General features: G+C 39.3%; 2 protein-coding genes across 2 annotated transcripts in view; both read left to right on the top strand.

The window, feature by feature from the left end:
* Nucleotides 1-22,837, top strand: part of mcm7 (minichromosome maintenance complex component 7) — a 41,390-nt gene extending 18,553 nt beyond the window's left edge. Inside the window, exons 10-15 of the mRNA XM_057850006.1 lie at nucleotides 526-609; nucleotides 698-909; nucleotides 983-1,248; nucleotides 7,274-7,442; nucleotides 8,516-8,625; nucleotides 21,447-22,837. Of these exons, the coding sequence (XP_057705989.1) occupies nucleotides 526-609; nucleotides 698-909; nucleotides 983-1,248; nucleotides 7,274-7,442; nucleotides 8,516-8,625; nucleotides 21,447-21,672 (1,067 nt within the window). The 3' untranslated portion in view covers nucleotides 21,673-22,837. The remainder of the gene's footprint in view (nucleotides 1-525; nucleotides 610-697; nucleotides 910-982; nucleotides 1,249-7,273; nucleotides 7,443-8,515; nucleotides 8,626-21,446) is intronic.
* LOC130923891 (piggyBac transposable element-derived protein 4-like) lies at nucleotides 8,636-16,706 on the top strand. Its single transcript, XM_057850008.1, has 2 exons — nucleotides 8,636-11,417; nucleotides 15,143-16,706. The coding sequence occupies exons 1-2, from the start codon at nucleotides 11,294-11,296 to the stop codon at nucleotides 16,657-16,659; spliced, it is 1,641 nt and encodes a 546-aa protein (XP_057705991.1). The 5' UTR covers nucleotides 8,636-11,293; the 3' UTR covers nucleotides 16,660-16,706.
* Nucleotides 22,838-26,475: the final 3,638 nt, after the last annotated feature.

Here is a 26,475-nt window from a genome sequence, read left to right as displayed (position 1 = left end):
GTTGTGTGCAGCTAACATGGCAGGATGTTTCTGAGGAGAACTTTTCTAAAAGTCCTTCCATGATCAAACATAAGTTAATATTCCTTTTTTTCCAAGAAAGTTTATAGTGTTTACTTTGGAATCGCTGCATTTGCGCATTTTGCGGCTATGTTAAACGTTACGCGCATGCGCAGAACCGCATCGTTGCAATTGTTGATGGGTTGCAAAATTTGTCAGAACACCGTTCCGTGAAGAAAAACACCCAAATAACACCGGTCCGTGGTGCAAAAAACGTTGGGGACTCCTGGTGTGATAAGCCACAACACAAACTTGTAGGGTGCATAGATATATGTGTAACTCATTGACTGATTAAGACTAACTTGTAATGAATTTTTTAAATTCCTTAATGACTTCTCATAAAATACACCAGTTCGGGGAATTATTGCGATTTAAAAATGACACCCCCGGGATTACCCCCGCCGATTGTAACTCCGATAAAAGAGCTGAATTTTTTTTCCTAATTTGACATTATGGCCCTCCTCTAAGGTAACATCAACATCTGCTTAATGGGAGATCCTGGCGTGGCCAAGTCTCAGCTCTTGAGCTACATCGACCGTCTGGCTCCTCGCAGTGAGTACAATATACAAATAAAAATGCTTGTGCCAAGCTATTGTACAACTATCAAGAACCCTTTCCGGATCTCATCATTTTCCAAAAGGCCAGTACACGACAGGCCGAGGCTCATCGGGTGTGGGCTTGACAGCGGCTGTAATGCGTGACCCGCTAACTGGTGAGATGACCCTGGAAGGTGGTGCCCTGGTTCTTGCCGACATGGGTGTGTGCTGCATTGATGAGTTTGACAAGATGGCAGATGCTGACCGCACGGCCATCCACGAGGTGATGGAGCAACAGACCATTTCCATTGCCAAAGTAAGCTTCTCTCACTTTTTCACTTGATGTTTTGGTATTTTTGAGACATTTTAACACCAGACCAACCACACAGGCCGGCATCATGACCTCCCTTAACGCCCGCTGCTCCATCCTGGCTGCCGCAAACCCGGCATACGGCCGCTACAACCCCAAGAAGAGCATCGAGCAGAACATTCAGCTGCCGGCCGCGCTGCTCTCACGTTTTGACCTGCTTTGGCTCATCCAGGACAAGCCCGACGCAGATGCCGACCTGCGTCTGGCCCAGCACATCACCTATGTCCACCAGCACTGTCGCCAGCCGCCCGCGCACTTCACCCCCATTGACATGAAGCTCATGAGGTGTGTGTTTAGTATTATTTTGTAAAAGGTGTCTGGCACAAGGGTCTCAAACGCCATCTGTCAGAGAGCTGCTAATGGCGTACCGCAAGCAACACGTCACTTCCGCTCATTAATATTCATAGCATTAGCTACTGTTGCTAAGCTGGGACAAAGCTAGGACAAGCCACAGTTTGTCCCTAATAGGAAATGAATGGAAATCGTGTACGAAGGAGATGTTTACAGCGCTAAACCTACCAATTCTCTCCGAAAATGATGTGCCTGGTGCCAAATTGACTGGCGTAGATGTGGAAGAACATAAAAATGTTCAGTTAAAGAGATGGCTTTAGTGTCAAAGGCTGAAAAAGACGACAACAAACGAGCCGACCTAAGCATAGCTTTAGCTTTTTTTTTTTTTTTTTTTAATCGGCGCGACTGACAATGACATTCTCCGGTTTCAACAAGCTATCCTTTACCATCAGCCCTGTCTTTCTTATGTATCCTCTGGTTGTCCTTACGTGTCTTACCGTTCTTGGGGGTAATTTAGTTAGCTTTGTGTAGCGATTGCAAATGCTACTCAGTGACAGCCAACGAACACTTTTAATTTTTTCATTGATAACACATCTTAATCCTATAATTTATTTACACTTCCCCCCTTACTAAAGTTTTTTTTTATATATACCGTATTTTTCGGACTACAAGTCGCTCCTGAGTATAAGTCGATCCAGCCATAAAATGCCCAACGAAGAGAAAAAAAACATATACAAGTCGCACCGGAGTATAAGTCGAATTTTGGGGGGAAATTTACTTGATAAAATCCAACACATAGAACAGACATGTCATCTTGAAAGGCAATTTAATATAAAAATACAATAGAGAACAACATGCTAAATAAATATACAGTGTACAGTGCATGAACAACGAAATGAGAATATACTGTCCTTACCAGGACGCTACGGCTCGGTCCCGGCTATACAGCGAACTCCCAAATGACGATGCTGGACGTCCATATAATGTGCTGAATCAATTTGGTGCTTGATACCAAACAGGTTCGCATCAACGTAAATAAATGACAATTAGGTACTATTAGTAATAAGTAACAGGTTAGCATGCGTTCGCTATCATGAGCACATCGTTCAAACAACCACACAACTGGCTCTAAGTGTCCGATCGCGGGTGGAAAACACACAACAACAGAAAAGATGATACACGCAGGCGTTGCCTCTGTAGAGATGATTTAAAAGCATAAACAATGAAAGTAGGTTCGCATCCGTCTATTCTCTCTAGCTAACTCACTCACTCAGAGCTACGTAGCTGTCAGTCTTCTTCTGGCGTGTCGCGTAAACAAGTGCGAGTGCGCCCTCACGTGGGCGTGAAAGCGCCACAAACTAAATGCATCCATTTCAAGATAAAAAAGTCAATAATACAATTAATTAATACAATACTTACACTGCCAAAGGCAGAACGCGAACGTGGCCATAGCTATAAAGAGTTATTCAGATAACTATAGCATAAGAGCATGCTAACAACTTTACAAAACCATCAGTGTCACTGCAAAACACCAAAATAAGATGTGAAATTATATCATAATGTGTTAATAATTCCACACATAAGTCGCTCCTGAGTATAAGTCGCACCCCCAGCCAAAATATGAAAAAAAAACGCGACTTATAGTCCGAAAAATACGGTATATATATATATATATATATATATAGCAGAAACTGTAACAGTGGCAGTCAGATACCATTGTAATTTTTACGGCTAGGCATGTGCCGGTTACCGGTTTCAAGGTTTACCGTGGTATGAAAACGTCGCGGTTTCAAAACCACTAAAATTTACCGTAGTAAGGTATTCGCCATTTAAGTCTCAGAAATGCAGCCATAAGTATCTTGGAGCGGCAGCGCTCACCCCTCCCTCTCCGGTTGTTGATGTGTGTGTGTGTCAGTGAGGCTATTCTGCTAAACACCAAAAAAGAAACACTCCAAACAAAAGGCGTACTTTTCTTGAATTTATGGAGGTCTCAAATCATGGTCACTGAAATATAGTATAGTTTTAAAACATTGTACAATAGCATTTTACACGTGTGAGTAGCTTCATTAGCACAAACAACAGAATGTGAGGAAGTCATCCATGAAAAAGATTGCCAAAAAACAAAACACACATTTTCCTTTCAAATTCAAAATACAAATTAACTAAAAACTTACAAAGACGAATGTTAGTCTAGTCTTAGCTGGGAGAGCAACTTCGTCGAGGTTATAAATCTCACGGCCACTGAGAAACAAGCTTGAATGAAGGAAAAGGGATAACATCAAAGATTGCTAATTGCGACAGATGATCTTGCCCTAAGCACAAATGTAAGCTCGCTGGACAAAGGGAGGTCTCACTCCCAGTGTTTTTAGATTAAACCTTTACACAACATTCACATTTTAACTAACTTATCCATTTTTAACTTATTAACTTATGAATTCTGCGTCTTTTTAACACAAAGGCATGACATGTAGATGAGAGTTGACACAGTGGCTGAAAATGGCGAAACTTCACTTGAGCTTTTGCCCCTTCAAAAAAAAAAAAATTTCAATTCAATTTTATTTATTTTTACTTTTTTTTATAGCAATTAATTTAGTTCTTGCTCCAATCTTGAGCAACCTGAGCTGTGGCTGTGGGTAGTCTATAAGTTCTATTTATTTTAATTTTATTAAAAATATTTTTTTGTTTATTTATTTATTTTAACATAATATTCATGTTCCAATTTTCAAATATTTTCTGAAAAACCCAAAAATCCTGGAATTTTTTTTTTTTTTTTTTTTTTTTTTAAACCCATACCTCTCAAAATAACACATTTTGGAGCTATAATTGCAATACCGTAAAACCGCGGTATTTTTGCTCACGGTTATCGTACCGTCAAAATTTCATACCGGCACATGCCTAAGTACGGCACACCGTTACGCTAAAAAAATTAAGTAAAAATATAAAAATGGCTTACCTCTTTGTCCTCTGAAAGACCATGCCAACCCAACATAATGTTTACTGCATATGAAACGTGAATGGATTCGCCGAGATGGTGTTAAAGTCCGCGCAAGTTGATTCGGTTTTCACATTTTTTCCTCCCGAGTTTTTGGTTTCCGGGAACGTATGAAGAAAACATCCTTCATGGTCGTAATGTCTAGAGTCGTTTCTACAAGTTCCAAAAAAGCAGTGCGTGATCGGCATGTTCGTTTTTGAAAGATTACCGGAGAAAAGTAGCACTTTTTACGTTGGGTCTATGCGAGGGCGGGTCTATAATGTCCCACTTCGGCTTTACTTCCGCTTTACGATGCGACGTCATGGTCTAAAAATAGCCTGCGTGCGGTACGCCATTGACTTTGGCTAACTACAGTAGTTGACAAAAAAGCCACTAAAGGTTTTTAGTAGCTCGAGCTATGGTAGACCTTGAGATTTTATCAATTTTATGATTTTTATTTTATTTTAATAAAGTATTTTAAAAAGAATATTGAAGATTGAACCAGTACAATTGCAAACTTGGGGCAGATTTATTCATATTTTGATCGTAAAATGTCAGCATTGCGCTTTTAACCTTATATTGCCAAATGTATCACATTTGATACACCTAAGATTTTGAGACTAATTCAGAATTTTGACATTTCTTTTTGGAAAAAAGATGGATACAAGTCAACACATGCATCTGCAGGTTCCATGTGAAAAACAAGATTTAGCCAGGGTTATAGATATCTGAGTGCTTATTACACATTTTGACTTTTCTTTTTAAAAATTTGAAAAAAAAGGTTTCATTAGGACTAGAGCTGAAACGAATACTCGAGTTTAAAAACTGGTCAGAGTAATTTTATTCGCCTCGAGGAATCGTTTAATTTTAACAGCTTCAAGCATCACGTTTTGCCCGGACTACTTTTAATGCGGGACAACGCGCTGAAGTCACGTGTGTAGAGGAAAGAAGCAACTTTTTTTTTTTTTTTTAAATTAAAATTAAAAAAAAAACTAGCTGCAGCAGACAGCCGCTACAAACTACACCGACGTTGCTAAAAACTACGCCCACATGATGCTAGTTTGGTAGCTGGTAGTGTCCGACGCGTCTCATAGGTATCGCATGCATTTAGGACTCGATGCGAAATGACACTCGGCCTCATCTGGACAGTGTTGGTAAACAGCCGCCATCTTTAAGCAGTACACTTCTCATCGCTAATAAATACAACGTTACTGTCACTCGGTCACGTAACGTTCGCTCTTCGGTGAGCTAGGTTTCTATTCATTATGACCACTGTCGATGCGAGGCTAACGTGTTTTACATACAGGTTTTATATAATCTGTAAAAAGACAGTGCTGAAGAGTGATGGGGGTGTAAAACTAAAACATAATAAAGCTAACTGTCAGTTTTGGCTAAGCAGTCATTGCTTAATAAAACACCAAGTAGCACTGGTCCCTAATGTGCTCCAATACAGCAGGTATCATACATTTATTTTGAACATTACAAAAACTCAAAATCCAATTGTTGAAACACGTGGGAAAACACATGTAGCTTTCAAGTGATGTGTGTTATCAAGCGTAATTACATTTTTAGGTAAGAATGTTTTTTTTAAAGATCTAGAAGTGTTTTGAGTGAAAGCAGTGATTTTTTTTTTTTTTCTAGTCACATCTGAGATGCAATTGTTGGCTGTTTTCAACAATACATTGAAAATAAAGACATTGATCGACTGAAAATGGTTCAATATTGGATTAAATGTCTTTTTTTTTTTTTTTTTTTCCTCATGTATATTAATAATTGCTCTTTACCTAAAAAGTTTTATTCGATTAATCGATAGAATTTTCAATCGATTACTAAAATATTCGATAGCTGCAGCCCTAATTAGGACCTTATTTTTCAAAATTTGGGATTCTCTGATAATTGCTTAATATTGCTGCCATTAAAGGGGTAACTTTAACTCTAAACATGGTTAAAATGTGTAGACTTTTGATCATTTCTTTGCCTAGCACTGTTTTAGCCTGGTGAAGGGCAAGAAAAGCCTGGTGGCCTGCCTGGCTTATAAAAAAAATGAGGGAAAAATCTTGTATAGTGTACATATAATGCCCAGTATAAAATAAACAAAAAAAAAAAAAAAAATCCATTACTTAAAAAAATAAAAAATGTTGTTCTATAAATTTATTGTTTTATAGCCCATGGAAACATTGTGCAGGCGTCATTTTTTTACTTTACTTTTTGTACTTTAATCATTTCGGTATAAAAGTTTTAAGAAATAATTTTTAATCTCTTTAACATGAAATTTCCTTGGCGAAACATGTCCGGGCCACATTTCTTTAATTCTTGATTTTTTAAAAAAAACTTTTTTCTTAAAATTTTCATTGCATAAACTACTCTAGTTATATTAGACTTTGATGTCAAAAGCAAGGCTGCAAAACACTAGGACTGCAGCTATAGATTATTTTAGTGGTCGACTATTCGATGAACTAGTTAGTTGAAGTAATCGGATAAGGAGCATCAAAAATTAAAATATCTGAGATGAGCCTCAAACGGTATTAAAAAATAATAAATAAGGATCTATGTACCACAAAAAACAATTGGGTATTTATGTAGCAAAAGTCCGCTAGCTTAAATGCTATAAACGCTAACTTTTTTTTTTTTACAATGCTCTTAACAAATGGTTCAGACACATATTCCCACAAAATATGGCTAAATATACCTATGAACCAAATTACGAATGCATTAAAAAAAAAAAAAAACAGCTCAAAGAAAAACTTAGTTTATGTTTGTTTTAACATGGAGCAACTGGATTTAGCTATGTGAAATTAGGCAGACTAGAGGGCAATGTATCCACCCAAATCAATAAAACCAAATGCGAAGTTTTGAAATAAATCATTACAACGCAACTGTAATGAAACGAATACTCGAAGCAGCAAAATTTAATCCGAATCTTTTTTTCCCTAATCAAATACTCGAGTTAATCGTTGCAGCACTACAAAACACTGTGCCCAGCAAAATTGACTTTTTTTTGTTTGTTTTTCTAATCCATGTCTTTTTCCAACATGCAATTCCCTGCAGGCGTTACATTGCCGCTTGTAAGAAGAAGCAGCCGGTGGTACCGGTGTCGCTGGCAGACTACATAACCGCCGCATATGTGGAGATGAGGAAGGAGGCACGAGTGAGCAAGGACACCACCTTCACCTCGGCCCGCACCCTCCTCTCCATACTACGCCTCGCTACAGCGCTGGTGAGGGAAATGAAGTCGGAACAACCCCTATTGTCCTTTTATTTATGAAGAGTGTCATGAATTATTTACAGTATATTGCCATTGACGGTGTTGTACGCCCAGTCGATTTTGACTGGGAGAGGCTGGCAGCTCTGAAATATATTCATTTGATCCAAACACTTCTTCAGTGGTTCAGTGTGAGCTAAAGTGCTTACAGTGCAGGTAGTGATAAAAAGTCAATCTACTGCGCCGTGAGCACTTCTCTCTCAAGCTGTACAAAAAGAACCTGGAGAAACAAATGTAATACAAACACTAATTTATTCCTGAAGATGGTTTCCTTCCGGCTGTAAAAAGTGCTGTTTGTGCAGGTAGCATCATCAACCTACTGCAAAACCAGCACTTCCTGCAGACGCCAGGGCTCCAGACCACCCCTAAAATTTGACACAGTGAAAAGTAATACAGGAGAAATGTGAACACATTTAACTTAGGTTGTGGTCTGAGCGCGCCGAGTTTTGCAGGGTTGGCAGTCAGCCTCTGTGCCAGCTGTGCAAACCCATGCAAAACTGAGCGCGCTTTGAAATTACCTTCTCATCCAGTTTTCTTCAGACCTTCGGAGAGACTAGCTGGTGTTGAGAGGCGGAGACTTGGGCAATTGCCGGCCATCCCACAGGGCATTGCACTTGTCTCGGTCTGACAGTGCCGGCACAGCGCAGCTTATGTCGTCACGACATGTTGGACCTTCAAAGTTAAAACCGCCACATCTGATTACTTAACTTCCGTGCACGTATTGACTTTTACATTGCTGTCATTGTCTGCTATTGACAACACTAGACGTCCAATTTTAACTGGGCGTAGCAAGTGAACAAATGTTCATTCCACCCTCTGTCATAATGGATGGCAGCCAATGAATTAAAATACTATGGGAAGAAAAGTCTACTGGAGTGTTATTTGGGCCGTAACCAGTGTATTTCTGTTATTCATTTTAATTTAGCTTTTATTCACGTGGTATTAATTTCTAAAGGTATATATAATATAAAATGCAATAATGATGAACAATATAATCATATTGAAACATGAACAACTCCCCCATTCAGGCACGCCTCCGCCTAATGGATGTGGTTGAGAAGGAGGACGTCAACGAGGCCATGAGGCTGATGGAGATGTCCAAGGATTCGCTTCAAACGGACAAGTCTAACAACACAAGGTTTGACGCCCACCCATAGTCGGGTTTTTAGAACTGCAGACACCCCCTCACCTAAAACAAGTGCCCTCGGGTCCCTTGAGCTACAAAAACTCTTTAATAGGTTTCTGGCATTCCTAGAGGAAGCTATAAAGTTATATTATGGAGGTTCATGTTTATGGAGTTTAATTAAACCGGCTCACCCTTTACTAGTTGCTTCATGGTAAAATTAAACATACCAGCAAGAGAAGTGTTGTTTTGGCTTAGAATTATTTTAGATGTATTTATTAATATAGTTTTTCATCTCAAACAAGTAGCACTATTATAATCGACCAGGTGCTAGAAAATGACAGCGTTTGAAGGGGTGTATCAAATCAAAATCGATCAAAATGCGAAATATCAACATTGTCGTCTTTTAAGTGTAGTATTTTGTTAAAAATAATGGTTTTCATTCAAATGTTTGAAATGCTTTAGCAACAAAATTGTCAAAACTAAGACGTGTGAAATTATTTTAAGAGGGTTACAATATAGTGTTGAATCTATGCAAGGTATCGTGACTTTTTATATATGGCGGAAAACATTTTCACTTGCATGTTTTGAAAAATATTTATATAGCGGAAAACAATTAGGTGACTTAAGTTCCGCTCTGAGACCCCCAATTTGGCCAAATTTCAAAATTGTTCTATATGCATGTGTGATCATTGAAAGCTTAAAATCTATATCTTGTGGGGGAAGAAAAATTCTGAACAGAAGGGCATAAAATTTTTTTTTTTTTTTTAATTAAAAAGCAAAACCTTAACTGGAGGTGAGAACATAATTAGACGCCATGATTTTAATGAGATCGCGTAGTTACCTTGTTTCGTTCCGAAAACTCCTTGTAGCATGTATCACAGTGTCAAGACACAGCTGTGAATGGCCACAGCCGGATTTTTTTGCTGATTTTATGGGTGAAACATGGTAGTATAACAAGGGTCGCGATACAGAAATTGCAGACATCAAGGAGTGGTCGAGATGTTCTTTTATGTATATTTACTAAGGCTGTCAAACGATTAATTTTTAATCGCGTTAATCACAGCTTAAAAATTGTAATTAATCGCAATTCAAACATCTCTAGAATATGCCATATTTTTCTGTAAATTATGTTGGAATGGAAAGATGAGACACAAGACGGACATATACATTCATCATACTGTATATAAGTAATGTATTTGTTGATTATAGCAATAAATCCACAAGATGGCATTAACATTCTTTCTGTTAAAGGGATCCAAGGATAGAAAGACTTGTAGTTCTTAAGATAAATGTGAATACAAGTTATAGTAATTTTATAATAAAACCCCTCTTTAATTTTTCGTTTTAATAAAATTTGTAAAATTTTCAATCAAAAATAAACTAATAGCTCACCATTGTTGATGTCACCGAGCGGGACGTCACATGGGCTCCCTGCCTTTCTTCCACAGTGTCTTTAACTACGTAAGGTAGTGATTGAAATACACCGCAAGGTGTCAATGGAGAGTTTTAGAGATCTAGCCAAGGCAAAGACTGAGTAAGTTTTATGCATATTTTGCATAGCTATTTTGACTGGGAATGAGTTTTTTGCATTGACACTAGAACGACCAGAGGTTTTGGTGCTCCCTAATGTTGCCAGTGGTGTCCCTTTTTGGGATGTTAGTCCAAACTGACAACTCCAATGGTCACATGAACATCTCTTCAAATTTAGCCATTACCTGAGGAGGGGGATGGGGGAACCCTGCCTCAATCGGGCAACTTTCAGAAACTGAACACTGTGTTGTGACTTCCTACTTGACTTGACTTTACTTGACTGCTAAACTTCTGAGGATATTTTCATAATAGTATTTTAACAATTCTAATTTATTCGGCTGTATTTGTATGAATACCCTCTACATGTTAAAAAAAACAATTTTGAAAAGATCAATTAACAATTTGCTGTGGATATACATCGATATACATAGACATTTAGAAATACTGCAACTCGGCACACCAAGCAACAGTGGTAACAAGAAAAGCACTCAAGGAGGGCTGACCTCCACCAAGCGCAACATCCCAGCCCCCCCAACACCGATCACCCCAAAAATGTAATCAGTTCTACCTGTTCACACTATTAATCATTCCTGAAAATTTCATCTAATTCCGTCAAACCGTTTTTTTGAGTTATCCTGCTCACAAACAGATGAAAACATTAACTCCTTGGCAGAGGTAAAAATAAAGGTCCTTTCAAGTTGTACTACAGGGCATATACATGGATGCAATTACATAAACCTACCCTTTCTCTCTGTAAAGCGCTTTGGGGTGGCACTGTCACTGTAAATGCTCTATACAAATCCTTTTCCCTTGATAATTGCCTTTTATTGTAGAGTCGACTTGTTCATGCAAGGTGCCGTGCCTAAGCGTTTACCACCTGTAGCAAAAATGCAGATACTTCGTTTCACATGTTAGTTTAGGGCATATGCATGGTTTAGATAAAGGTTTTGCCAAGTGCCCCATAACTCGACAGAATTGGCTTTTATTGTAGGGTTGACTTGTTTGCAAGGTGCTTCACCTCTGGAATATAAATTGACGTATGCATGGTGGGCTATAACTTGCAAATTTGCATGCAGGCTTTTGGTTTGAGGGGGATAGATAGGCGCAGAGTGCACCTTCACTTCATTCACTTCACCTTCATCACAGAAGCATGCAGAAACCTCGTGTGCAGAGAAGGCCTACTACGCAGAAGCCATTGTCAATGATCCTTGTCAATACACCACTTTGTGAGTCCGATGGCGAAGAAATCAAAATCGAAAATTCAGACTCTTCTGGTAAGATTTCTCCCACTCAGTTGTTTTACTTGCAAAATATATAATTACATATTAAAAATAATTTGAAAAATATATTTTATATTTTAAATATATCTTTTCAGCTGTAGATACTTTGTCCGTGTTGCATTGTTTTTCACTGTGAAAATTTAATGGTTAAAAAAATGACAACAAATGCTCGAAATATCAGCTACAACATACTGATTGAGTCTTATACAATGAAACAATGTATCACATAAACTATAAAATAGTTAGACCAACCAATAGAGATTGAAAGCCCTCATATACTTTGTAGATAGTGACTATTGATCAAATATATTGATCAAATATATATATATATACACACACACACACACACACAGTGGGGCAAATAAGTATGTAGTCAACACTAATTGTGCAAGTTCTCCCACTTGAAAATATTAAAGAGGCCTATAATTGACAACATGGGTAAACCTCAACCATGAGAGACTGAATGTGGAAAAAATCATGGTGGAAAATAAGTATTTGGTCAAAACAAAAAGTTCATCTCAATACTTTATGTACTCTTTGTTGGCAAATACAGAGGCCAAACGTTTTCTGTAACTCCTCACAAGCTTTTTATTAGGGATGGGAATCGAAATCCGATTCCAATTCGGAACCGATTCCGAGTGTTTCGAGGCCTCGACATCACAATGAAAAAGCCTTAACGATCCCTTTAACGATTCCTAAAGACGCGTATTGCGTCGTGACGTGTGTTGTTGTCCAGACGCATCAAACTAGCATGGCGCCAAGAACCACTCGCTCCAAAGTTTGACTACACTTCACCAGGAAAGAGTGTGAAAATGAAAGGTTACGACGGGTAAGCACGAGCATTGCAGCCATAAACATAACAATGACAGCACGTAGGTTCAAACGCTCGAAAGTGTGTCTTCACTTCACGAGGAAAAATTACAACAAAGCGACTTGCAGTCATTGCAAGGTGGAGATAACTGCATCGGGAGGGAATACGACTTCGCTGTCCTCACAGAGAGGCTAAGGCTCAGTCCTGGCTATACAGCTAGCTAAACTCCCAAATGACGATGCAGAAGACGTTGGTGTAATTTGCTGACTTTATTCAACCATCACTTGAAGAGTGAAACTAAGAATAGAAATGAAACAAATCAATTTCGTCCCCAAGCAGGTATTGCATCAACGTAAATCAGCGATGATTAGCTGCTAATAACAGTAATAACAAATGGTTAGCATTCGTTCGCTAGCATTAGCACATCGTTCAAACCACTACACAACTGGATTTAAGTGTCCGATCGCGAGTGGAAACACAACAACAACACAAAAGATGATACATACAGGCGTTGCCTCTGTAGATATTAACATTAACAAAGAACGTAGGCTCGTAGAAGTGTTTCCCTCTCACTAACTCGCTCACTCACTTGGATGCGGCATTTCTTCTTTGGGTGTAAGCGCGCTGTTCTTCACGTGAGCGCGTTCTTCACGTGAGGAAGCGCAAGGGCGCCCCCACTTGAGCGTGTAAGCGCCACAAAAACTAAAAGGCATGCAATTCAATGTAATGGTAAAATAATACACGTTAACCCAGCAGTTCCCAAACTGCGGCCCGCGGCCCAAATACGGCCCGCCTCCACATTTGGTCCGGCCATTTAAAAAAAATTTTTTTCTCAATCGTGTTATTTCCTGGCCTTTTCCTTGAAGAATTCAGAGAGGGTTATTTGGTTATTATCTATTTAATTAATAGTGTTTTTATTATTAATTATTATTATTATTATTATAAAGAATCCAGAAAGGGTTATTTGATTGTGGTTTTCTGGAAAAACAATAATTTTATACATTTATGCACTTCTGCAATCGTCACACTTTTTCTGTTACAAACTGACCCCGGCCCCTCATCAGAGAAGGGAAAAGTTATCTGGCCCTCACAGGAAAAAGTTTGGGGACCCCTGCTTTAACACATATTGCCAAAGGCAGAACAACCTATCTGCCAATATATATATATTTTTTATTTCTATTAGATAAATGTTTCAGTAAAATGTTACACATTCTTGTGTATTTGCCACTTATTGCCACAGTTAACATTGAGGCTTTGGGCCTCTTTTGATCTCGTTGTGAGTTTGTAAGGTTGTGACTTCTGATTAAACAAACTCGATGCCAATCAAAACGTTTGTTCTTCTTTTTCCCCAAATTAGAATCGATAAGAGAATCGATAAAGAATCGAATCGTTACGCAATATCGATAATGGAATCGGAATCGTAAAAATCCTATCAATTCCCATCCCTACTTTTCACACACTGTTGCTGATATTTTGGCCCATTCCTCCAACACGGACTTTCAACTCCCTCCACAGATTTTCTATGGGGTTGAGATCTGGAGACTGGCTAGGCCACTCCAGGACCTTGAAATGCTTCTTACGAAGCCACTCCTTTTGTTGCCCTGGCTGTGTGTTTGGAGTCAGTCATGCTGAAAGACCCAGCCACGTCTCACCTTCAATGCCCTTGCTGATAGAAGATTTTCACTCAAAATCTCTCGATACATGGCCCCATTCATTCTTTCCTTTACACAGATCAGTCGTCCTGGTCCCTTTGCAGAAAAACAGCCCCAAAGCATGTTTCCACCCCCATGCTTCACAGTGGATATGGTGTACATCGGATGCAATTCGGTATTCTTTCTCCTCCAAACACGAGAACCGGTGTTTCTACCTATTTTGGTTTCATCTGAAGATAACACATTCACCCAGTCCTCTTTTGGATCATCCAAATGCTCTCTAGCGAAACGCAGACGGGCCTGGACGTATACTGGCTTCAACAGGGGGGCACGTCTGGCAGTGCAGGATTTGAGTCCCTGGTGGCGCATTGTGTTACTGATAGTAGCCTTTGTTACTGTGGTCCCAGCTCTCTGTAGGTCATTCACTCGGTCCCCCCGTAAGGTTCTGGGATTTTTGCTCACCGTTCTTATCATTTTGACTCCACGGGATGAGATCTTGCATGGAGCCCCAGATCGAGGGAGAATATCAGTGGTCTTGTATGTCTTCCATTTTCTAATAATTGCTCCCACAGTTGATTTCTTACACCAAGCGTTTTACCTATTGCAGATTCAGTCTTCCCAGCCTGGTGCAGGTCTACAATTTTGTCTCTGGTGTCCTTCAACAGCTCTTTGGTCTTGGCCATAGTGGAGTTTGGAGTGTGACTGACTGAGATTGTGGACGGGTGTCTTTTATACCGATAATGAGTTAAAAGAGGTGCCATTAATACAGGTAACGAGTGGAGCCTCGTTAGACCTCGTTAGAAGTTAGATCTCTTTGACAGCCAGAAATCTTGCTTGTTTGTAGGTGACCAAATACTTATTTTCCAGTGTAATTTGGACATAAATTCTTTAAAAATCTAGGCCTCTCAAATCTTTTCAAGTGGGAGAACTTGCACAATTGGTGGTTGACTACTTATTTGCCCCACTGTGTGTGTGTGTGTGTGTGTGTGTGTGTGTGTGTGTGTGTGTGTGTGTGTGTGTGTGTGTGTGTGTGTGTATTTATTTATTTATTTATTTATTTTTTACCGGAGATAACTGGAATGATGATTTTGAAGTTAGATCTCCAATATTATCCTATGAGTGTTTATATCTAGTGACTGACAGAAATATAATGCATTGCGGTTTTGTCACATGGTCTGTCAATCTATATAGAGTTGCTATAGGTGAATTATTTTGCTAATATATGAAAATAACAATGTTTTTTTATCTGCTTGCAGATGAGGAAACTTGTACTCCACTGCCAGAACCAAGAGCTTTGGTTGAACATGGGCGAACAGAGGTTGCTAAAGATGGCACAGTGTGGCGTGTAGAACAATTGGCAAAACCTCTTTTCACTCCAGTTGAGCCATACACTGCTGATGGAGCTCCAACAGCCAAGACCAGAAGAATCGTCACAAGTCGTCTTCAGAGCTTCTTGTGTTTCATATCGTTGCAGATGCTTCGCATGATTCAACGTTGGACTGTTCAGCATGGACGTCATAAGGAACATGAGAATTGGTTCATGGATGTTCCAGAACTGATGGGATTCATTGCTGTCCTAATCTGGAAAGGGGTGACTCAAGTTCCATCCTTGTGCGACAACTGGTCTGAGGACATGGGGAACCCACGGATCATTGCTACAATGGCTCGGAACCGCTTCCAAAACATCATGCAACATCTCCGTTTTGATGACATGTACACACGTGCTGAGAGAGTACAGACTGATAAGTTTGCTGCTATTTCTACTGTTTGGGAAAGCTTTGTCAAAAACTGTATCTCAGTCTTCACCCCTGGCCGACACATTACAATTGACGAACAGCTTTTCCCTTCAAAGACTCAGTGCGGTTTCCTGCAGTACATTGCAACAAAACCTGACAAGTTTGGCATCAAGTTTTGGGTGGCATGTGACTTGAAATCAAAGTACATTTGCAATGCAATCCCATATCTCGGCAAGGACCCCAATCGCCCCAGTGGTGAGAGACTGTCAGAGAGCGTAGTGATGAAGCTGATGGAACCATTCTTGGACAAAGGCAGAACTGTAACTACAGACAATTTCTTTACGTCACTCTCCCTTGCACAACGCCTGCGTAGCCGAAGAACCTCCCTCCTTGGAACTGTCAACAAGATTCGCCGTGAAATTCCTCCATCAACAAGACAGGGTAACCAGATTGATTTCACCACACGAGTGTTTTCCACCCCTGAAGCAATCCTGACGGTATATGCACCAAAACGCAAGAAGACTGTCTATATACTCAGCAGCATGCACAGCCAAGTTGAGACTGAGGATTCATACAAGCAAAAGCCAAACACTGTGACCCAGTACAACCAAACCAAGTGTGGAGTGGATGTGATGGACCAGATGGTGCGGGAGTACACTGTGCGTTCAGGAACACGGAGATGGCCAATTGCTGTGTTCTACAACATGATCGACATGGCCGCACTGAATGCTCACATTGTTTATCAGGCATGCACAGGGGTGCAGGAAAGACGAGCAGAGTTCCTGGTTCATCTGGCAAAAGAGCTGGCCAAATTTCACATCAATGCGAAGAAATCACGCGAAGACAAGAAGTTTCTTCAGCAGCCCCTCAGCACCGGTAAAAGAACAAAGTGTCAGGTTAGGGATGGATGCAAACGGAACTCTGCAGCCGGCAGATGTGTTCACTGCTTCAAGTACACCTGTGGCAAATGCAAGAAGGAGCCAGCATTGGAGTGCCGACCCTGTTCTGACAGCCAAGACAAACTACGCAACCGCTGAAACACCATTCATTTAGCCAGGACGATGTAGATTTTGATAAGTCTGTAGATTCCCTTTTTTTTTTTTTTTTTTTTTTTTTTTTTAATGTATTTTGCATGATGACAATAAAAAAGATAAAAAATACTGGTGTTTTGGTATATTTTGCTTTTTATATATTTTTTTTTTATACAGCCCCCTCTTAGAAATACTGATCTTTTAAATATTTATATATATTATTATTTATATGTATATATATATATATATATATATATATATATATTTAAATATTTCCATTTTGTTTGAGCAGGTGTTTGTATACAATAATGTTTATCAATCATCCCTCAGCTTCATGATGTCTTGAAAGAGTGAAAACTTTCCAGTGGGGACCTACATGTGTGTGTGTGTGTGTGTGTGTGTGTGGGGGGGGGGGGGGGGGGGGGGGGGGGGGGGGGTAGTCTTTGATATAGTCTAGCTGAGTGCAGCTCATAAGGTAAACTGTTGCAATTCATTTTGAGAGATTATTTGGTTTCAAAGTTTGTACCAGCTGGAGCAGAATCAGTTTTCATTGAAATACCCTCCTGGACTCTTTGCTTAAAAAAAAATATAAACATAAAATAAAATCATTCAATATTTACCGTGTGCCGGACACTGACATCAATTCATTCACTGAAGCATTAGCAGATATAATGGAAGACATAACAAAGGAGGGTAAAATATGTCCATGGAGATTTCAATATTTAACAGTGAGAGCAATTCATCAACAAATTTTCTAAATGTTTTCATTTTTCTTTTCCGCATTTTTTACTGGTGAAGTACATTTTAAAAAGTTAATCCTAAAGCAAATCCCACTGATAGATCTGTTTCTTTTAAATATTTCATAACTGTAATTGGATCAGTCGATTTTTTAAAAAAGAAAAAAAGATTAGGGGATCAGTCGATTTTTAAAAAAAGAAGAAAAAAAGATTAACTTGATAAATTACAATCTGTAATGAATTAATCTTTAATCTCACATGAAATTGCTGGAAAAAAATAGTCAAGATTAGTAAATGCCACTCTTGGTTCAGAAACCAAATATCATTCAGGTTTCTTACAATGGTGTAAATATTACATTTAATTTGAAACTAAACTAGTGCTCTACATCTATGTGCATGTGTTGTGGACCCTTCCGTTAGTTTACAAGTGTTTTGTTTGCTTAAATTTAAATGAAACAAGCTTGATACATCCAAATAATATTCTAACAGCTGATGACCAGTATTATCTACTCTCAATGTGTTTTCTTCAGTCAGAAAAGTAATAGTTAAAAAAGAGATTAGTGCACTTTTTATCATGATTGACTAGGGGTGTAATAAATAAAAAATTGACAAATTGTAACGTTAGTTCATTGTTCATTGGGTTTCTTCATTTGTAATGTTTTGTTTTTCAGTTTTGATAAACGCACAAGTGCGTCGACGATCATGGCATGCAGTACATATTGAAAGTTAATTTGGCACAAACATCTTAAATTATGGACAACTGTTCGCTTTTAACAGTTTTTATTAGAATCACTCACAGCTTTAAGCGCCTACTGTAGGTTGATGAAGCGCTATATAAAAACAAGTCCCTTTCCCTCCTAAACCAACACAGTACAGGATAAAGGCAGTTATGCTTCCACGTCAGACCTGCACCGTCAAAGAAGACCTGATTTACGACCCTCTGCCGTAGCCTCTCTGATTGGTCCGCTCAGACTGTTGCTTCCGGTTCAGCGCAAAATCAACGGCATTGTCAAACATAATTTTTCTACACGCAAAAATGGACCAAGTCGACGAGAGTATCAACGAAGAGCAAGTACGGCAATTTCTACAGTGTCTCATCAAGACATTATGAAGATTGCCAAATGGCAAGCAGTTTGTGGGAGGAGATTCTGGAGGTCAGCCAGCAATTGAATTAAAAAAAAAAAAATAAATAAAAATGGAAGAACGAGACGTGTGTGTGTGTGCGTGTGTGTGTGTGTGTGTGTGTGTGTGTGTGTGTTTGGAATCGAGTGGCCACACGAAGCGATGACCCAGTCGGCTGAAAACTGCCAGCTTTTTATCACTTTTATATTTTTGGTTGGTTCACTTCAACATTTATTGTGTACATATGTTTGCTGGGAGTCTGACTTATTTACGTGTCACACTTCAAGTATATGAATAAAGCACAGGTTTGGTGTCAAAAAGAGTTGTTTTGATGTTTAATTTTCAACAAGACTGTTCACACACGATACATTATCACTGATTGAGAGTGCCTCGGTGCTTATATGATAACGTTAACATCAAGGCTGCTAACGCATTTTGGGAATTTCCATAGACTCCAGAAATCTGCTATGGCTTCCCACTGGCTGGTTGTAGAACACGGCAAATAAATCGGGCTGGAGGGTTTTGCAGACCTCGGACAAAACGCTGGATGCAGTGGTCGACGCCAGTTTGAAGCTAACCAACACAGCTAGCTGGTTTCCACCCCAGGCTAGAACTCTCCATGCAGCATCAAAAGTTCAACAGCCAGCCTCGAAACAGTCTTGTGCATCGCCTGCGCCCCAACATTTGTATGATCAACATTTATTCAATGTTGATGAGCTGAAGATCCACTTGTTTATTTTTTTCTCCGTTAAACTAGACAAGTCAACAAGGTTGCCCCAAAACTGTACAAGCATAACGCCACACCCCTCTAGTGGCTTGGCGGTGAATTACAGAGGAAAGCGTCACCTGGACGGAGAATCTTCGAATGACACCGTAGTCGCTGTGCCGTCACCGCAACGCGGGAGCATAACTCCAGCTTAAAACGATAGCCAGTAGTCTTCCTCACGTGCCCCTCAGCGGTGCATCAGTAATGGCCCCATTTACAAAACAAAGGCAGTTCCTTATTTTAACAGTAGTGATAGATCTATCCAAGGTATCATGACTTTTAATATACAGTGGAAAACACTCGGGTGACTTGAGACCCCCCAATTTGGCCAGATTTCAAAATGTGATACATTATTGGAAATTTTCTGGGTGAAGGAAAAATTTGAAATGGAGGGCATTTAATTAAAAAAAAGGTTTTGCTGTTTATTTAACTGGAGATGAGAGCATAATTAAAGACTCCATGATTTTAACGAGGTATTATCGCGTACTTGCCTCTTTTCGTTCCAAAAACTCACATGTAGCATGTATCACAGACTGTCAAGACACTGCTCTGAATGGCCACAGACTGATTTTAGGGGTGAAACATGGTAATATAACAAGGGTTGCGATGCAGAAATCGCAGACATCAAGGAGTGGTTGAGATTTTCATATATTTACAGTTTTAAACTTTTTTTCGTTTGTTTGTTTGGATCGATTATCTAAAAATATTGGGGGGAATGCAACAGTAACAAAAAATACAAATAAGCGATAGTTATGAGGTAGATATCCGTGACTTATTTACTTTTTTTTTCATTGTGACGTAATTTAAGTTTAAAAAATTATTCACTTGCATATTTTAAAGTCGCTTTTTAAACGAAATATCAGTCATTGATTGATGAAAATGACTTTTTGAATAATATAACTTTTTATGGCTAGGCTGAAACCAAAGCGGTTCGCGACGTCTGCAAACGGGGTACAAATAAAAAATTTTAATGAAAATACTTCAAGACAAATCCTGAATACATAACCTTCATTGGAAAGTATTAACCAGAAAACAAAACGATATATAAATGATTAAAAATATATATCATATCAATTTAACTGCCTAAGCTTTCAAGTAAAACCATTCATTTCATCAATATTTTGTTATATTTCTTCTGAATTAATATTGCTGCTGTGTGTGCATGCATTGTTTACAGCTAAAATATATTTTCTTAGGAGAGTGACAGTTGGACTCGCATACTGTAACTTGACACGATTGCAAACGGGTACATCGACTAGCTGGCACTAACCCTTTAATTGTCATTTATTTCATTTAAAATGTAGCTACCTGGTGTCTGGGGAACTTCCACCAGCTTGTCATTACCCCCTCTCTCTTTTCTCTCTCCCTGCACCGGCTGCACGTCAGAGCGGCTGCCGCTCCCACTCTCAACATCGCCGGGAGCTGGGCTGTTGTTACCCGACGTGGCCGTTGCAGCCAGACTGCTGCTTGCGAAAATATTTGTCAACTTATGACATTTTAATGCTTCGCTCTCCAGTTTCTTTAATTTTCTCCCTAACCTTCTCTGCGCCACCCTTTTTTGCCACCACCATCCATATTGTGCAATAACGCTCGTCGCTATTTTGCTTCCACAAGGAACCAATGAAGGCTTCTCTGTGCTTTCTTCGTTCTTCTATCAGATTTGCAGTGAACAGCCAGGCGCATTGCTGCCACCTGTCGGATTGGATGCGAACTGTAGATAATCAGAGGATGGGGGGGATAAAAAGTGATGTATAATAAATGGCGGCCACCGGCCGTTCTGTGATCCTCCAGAACCCACAGATTACCAGTCCGCCCCTGCTTCTATCGTCAATGACAGTTTTTTTAATGTATAGCGGCATGTCAAATATTTCTTGGAATATCGATATAGAGTAGAAAATCATATTTTTGTGACTGTAGTCTTTAGGTGTGAATATCCCAGCGGGTTATAGTCTGGTGCGGCTAATATGTGAATTAAATGTTTTCTTCTCAAAATTGGTGTGTGCAGTGTATAGTTCAAAAAATAGTGGTCACTTTAAACAGTTGGGCCTTCGCAAGTGTAGAGAAGGTCGATTAAAGTTTGTCTGTACAGGTTATCATGCCGTTAAATTGGATTGGTCTTATAAGTTGAGTAATTTGTGGTTCTGACACTGCCTACTGTTTGTCCGCAGGACTCAGCGCCCGGCCGATGTCATCTTCTCCCTGGTGCGAGAGCTGGCCACAGAGGGCGCGGCGGGCCGAGGAGGCGCCGGCGGAGTGGTGCGCATGTCAGAGGCAGAGCAGCGCTGCGTCTCGCGGGGCTTCACCCCCGCCATGTTCCAGGAGGCTCTGGAAGAATACGAGGAGCTCAATGTGTGGCAGATCAACCAGGCTCGCACCCGCATCACCTTTGTCTGAGGGCTTCGCGAAGACACAATTTTCCTTCAACTTTCTGTAGAAAAAGATGAGCTTTCAATTGGCCCCCTTTTAAGAATTCTGCTTATAAATATGTTGGCCCCACATTCTGTACAGTTTTTGCACATTGTAATGCAATGTTAACTTTGATTATCTTGTAAGGAATAATTATAATAAATGCATCATTCGCCCATTGCATTTATGTATAAAGGATTGGTCAAATGGCTGCTTACAGGAAACTTAGTAGTTTGTGTGGTCGCAGCTACCAATTACACCTTAAATTTAGGAGTCTGGTTCAAATGCCCTTCAGCACATTTTCCTCTAATAACTCTCAAAAAACAGATGTTGAAGTTCTTTTAACTTTAATGTAAACTTCATAACTACACATTCTAAAACATTAAGGTGTGTTTTTAACTTGCAAATTGAAGTTCCCAACCAGGAACCTACATGTAGCTGTCAAGGCTTGTTTTACGATCCATCGGATTTTCGCAAAAAACATTTTTAACATCTTATTCGACTTTTAGGATATAAGTAATCATCTGTTTACTTCTACGTACTCCGCAATGTCCTGGCTGCATGATTGCCATACTTCACAGAATTTGGCAAGGCAATATTTTTGGTAAGTTAAAATTGACAAACAGTTGTGTATCCTAGTACAATATGGTTTCAGACAGGCAAAACGATACTGATATAAATACACGAAAACTAAGTCAAAAGTAGATTTGACAATTACTGTAAATGGAGAGTATTTACCACGTATTTTAACGTTATTACTCTGCTCAAAATCTTGTTATTGCACTCTTATTTTCCTGATTTGTGCGACACAGCCGCAAAATCTGCACAGAAAGTGAGGTTGGGAGACTTATATAAGACTTAACCCTCTCCGGGACGGAGAACATCGATTGGAAAGTTAATTGCTTAACTCGGGTCAGCAAGATGCGGCTCTTTAGCGCTGCCCTAGTGGCTCCCAGGAGCTTTTTCCAAAATGTTTGAAGATGGGAGAGGGATTTTTTTTTTTTTTTAAATATGGTTTCTGCAGGATGAGAAACATTTTATGTTGCAATAAAGTTAAACATGAGGAGGCATTGTACAACAGAGGTGTGACGTGGTGCGTCATTCTCTATAGGATGCAACATAAATGCAAATAAACATTTAAGGCGGCTCATTATGTATTGGTAACCAGCTTAGTCATTGATGGTAGGCTAATAGAGATAAATACAGCATATTTTGCCTTCATTTTAATACATATACAGTGGGGAGAACAAGTATTTGACACACTACCGATTTTGCTGGTTTTCCCAATTGCAAGCCATGGAGAGGTCTGTAATTTGTATCATAAATTCTGTTCAACTGTGAGGGATGGAGTCTAATACAAAAATCCAGAAAATCACATTGTATAATTTTTAGATAGATTTGTATTTAACTGCATGAAATAAGTATTTGATAATTACCAACTAGTAAATATTTTGGCTCTTAGTTCTTTTTTAAGAACCTCTACTGTTCTCCACTCATGACCGGAAGTAACTGCACCTGTTTGAACTTGTTACCTGTATAAAAGACACCTGTTCACATGCTCAAACAAACAAACTCCAATCTCTCCACAATGGCCAAGACCAAAGAGCTGTGTAAGGACATCAGGGATAAAATAATAGACCTGCACAAGGCTGGGATGGGCTACGGGAAAATAAGCAAGCAGCTTGGTGAGAAGGTAACAACTGTTGGAGTGATTATTAGAAAATGGAAAAAGTTGACGGTCCATCTGCCTCGTTCTGGGGCTCCATGCAAGATCTCACCTCGTGGGGCATCACTGATCATGAGGAAGGTGAGGGATCAGCCCAGAACTACACGACAGGACCTGGTCAATGACCTGAAGACAGCTGGAACCACAGCCTCGAAGAAAACCATCGGAAACACATTACGCCGTCATGGATTAAAATCCTACAGCGCACGCAAGGTCCCGCTGCTGAAGCCAGTGCATGTCCAGACACGTCTGAAGTTTGCCACTGACCATCTGGATGATCCAGAGGAGCAATAGGAGAAGGTCATGTGGTCGGATGAGACCAAAATTGAACTTTTTGGTCTAAACTCGGCTCATCGTGTTTGGAGGAAAAAGAAGGATGAGTACAACCCCAAGAACACCATCCTAACCGTGAAACATGGAGGAGGAAAAATCATTTTTTGGGGCTGCTTCTCTGCCAAGGGTACAGGACGACTGCACTGTATTGAGGGGAGGATGGATGGGGCTATGTATCTTGGCTGACAACCACCTTCCTTCAGTGAGAGATCTGAAGATGGGTCGTGGCTGGGTCTTCCAGCATGACAACAACCCAAAGCACACAGCCAAGGCAACTAAAGAGTGGCTCCGTAAGAAGCATCTTAAGGTGCTGGAGTGGCCTAGCCAGTCACCAGATCTGAACCCGATAGAAAATCTATGGAGGGAGCTGAAAGTCTGTGTTGCCCGGCAGCAGCCGCGAAACCTGAAGGCTCTGGAGAAGATCTGCATGGAGGCGTGGGCCAAAATCCCTGCTGCAGTGTGTGCAAACCTTGTCAAGGACTACAGGAAACGTTTGGTATCTGTAATAGCAAACAAAGGTTTCTGTACCAAATATTAAGTTTGATTTTTGTGATGTATCAAATACTTATCTCATGCAATTAAATGCAAATTTAATTATTTTAAAAAATCATACAACGTGATTTTCAGTTTTTTTTTGTATTAGATTCCGTCCCTCACAGTTGAAGAGAACATATGATACAAATTACAGACCTCTACATGCTTTGCAAGTGGGAAAACCAGCAAAATCAGCAGTGTATCAAATACATGTTCTCCCCACTGTATACTTAATTTTTTGCGGCTCCAGAATACTTTTTTTTTTTTTTTTTTTTTTTTTTTGGTCCAATATGGCTTTTTCACCATTTTGGGTTGCCAACCCCTGGCTTAATTTAGTCACTGCTAGCCTAGATCACAGAGTATGTGTTGTGGGAATTGGTAAAAGAGGGAAATCGTTATTGAAAACAACTATTGGCGGTAATTGACCAACAATCCTTCTACTGAAAGGGGCTCAGTTGCTTTCAGTCCCTTTCAATTGAAAGGGTTTGGATTTCTATTGCCATCAATGGCAGCCAAAGAGTTAAGTGATGTGAGGTCACAAGAGAGTTGTAAAACAAAAGTACACACTGTTATTCAAATTTGTTTTCTTTTTCAGTTAATTAAATCATTTAAAGTCACCTTGCTTTTTTGAAATGTATTACTATTGAAATGACTTTATTAATTGTTCCGTCAATTCTATTTTGTTCGAAATATTTTCTAAATCTTTGTTGCCCATTGCAAAATACGTGCAGGCAACACTAATAATTAGGGCTGTCAAACGATTACAATTTTTAATCGGGTTAATTACAGCTTAAAAATTAATTGTAATTAATCGCAATTCAAACCATCTATAAAATCTGCCATATTTTTCTGTAAATTATTGTTGGAATGGAAAGATAAGACGGATATATATAATTCAACAAATGGTACATAAGTACTGTATTTGTTATAACAAATCAACAAGATGGCATTACCATTATTAACATTCTCTTAAAGCAATCCATGGATAGAAACCTTGTTCTTAAAAGATAAATGTTAGTACAATTTATATATTTTATATTAAAACCCCTCGTAATGTTTTTGTTTTATTAAAATTTGTAAAATTTTCAATCAAAAAATAAACTAGTAGCTCGCCATTGTTGATGTCAATAATTTACACCATGCTCACTCATGGTACTAACCCATAAAATCAGTTGGATCCCAAACACCAGCAGAGGGCGCCAAAAAAAGTAACAAGCGGACATTACACTGTACTGACATTTTAGTCTGTGTGAGCGGGGCATGTGCGTTAATTGCGTCAAATATTTTAACGTGATTAATTTTGAAAAATTAATTACCACCCGTTAACGCAATAATTTTGACAGCCCTACTAATAATACGATTGGATGTCAAATGGGGGCCGCAAAATACTGTCCCACTGGCCATAATTGGCCCTTGGGCCGCAAGTTTGAGACGACTGTGCTAAAGGAAATAATTAAAAACTTGTTTTTTAATTTGTGCTTTCCAGGAGGAACACTGTAGCTACTAATTAGATATAAATTTGATCCTAAATCATCGAATCATAGGATTCATCATTCCATCACATTCTGTATTAGTTTATTTGAGGTTAAATCTGGTTCGACCTGGGAGTTGGCCTATTTGGAGCACTGATAAATCAAGAACCTTGCCAAATTCAATAACGATTTGCCGCCTACAGTGATCCTTTGGTACTTTGCGCTTCAAACTTAGCGTCCTCAGTCCATTGCAGATTTTTTTTTTTTTCCAATTAAAAAAAAAAAAAAAAAAATACAGAATAGCTGTCCCGAGCCGATTGCGTAGTCTCACCCTCCCTCTCCCTGCTCTTTGTTCGTCAGGCAGTGCACTGGAGTAGCTTATTAAAGTTAACAGTGATTGTTGTTTGGGTTTGAACTTGCCAGAGACACAAACTTCAACGCGCCGCATGCGTCAATCATTGTTTAACTTGATAAACAGTTGCTGTGGCAACTCATTGTGTGTAAGTGAGCAGCTTGAGCGGATTTGAGGGGACTAACTCAATAAAGCATTTAATAAAACCAAGCATTTTTCTACTACCTTATACTTTAAGAATAATTCAGTGGGACAGTAACATGTTTAAAACTTATCATAATTATTACATTTGAAGTGCTTGAAAAATATTTATTAAAATCTTTATTGTAGCGGATGATGTCGGTGAGTCTTCATGCTCGCAGAGTTGTTTGCGT

Source organism: Corythoichthys intestinalis, chromosome 11 (assembly GCF_030265065.1).
Source record: "Corythoichthys intestinalis isolate RoL2023-P3 chromosome 11, ASM3026506v1, whole genome shotgun sequence".
Lineage (NCBI taxonomy): Eukaryota > Metazoa > Chordata > Actinopteri > Syngnathiformes > Syngnathidae > Corythoichthys > Corythoichthys intestinalis.
The sequence above is the reverse complement of the archived record's forward strand: the minus strand, read 5'-3'. Positions and strand labels throughout refer to the sequence as shown.

What these genes read in the sequence shown, in the direction of transcription:
- LOC130923891 (XM_057850008.1), top strand. Translation starts at nt 11,294, where the DNA reads ATGCAGAAACCTCGTGTGCAGAGAAGGCCTACTACGCAGAAGCCATTG. An exon ending in CGAAAATTCAGACTCTTCTG is followed by an intron (nt 11,418 to 15,142) that starts GTAAGATTTCTC and finishes ATCTGCTTGCAG; the next exon opens with ATGAGGAAACTTGTACTCCA.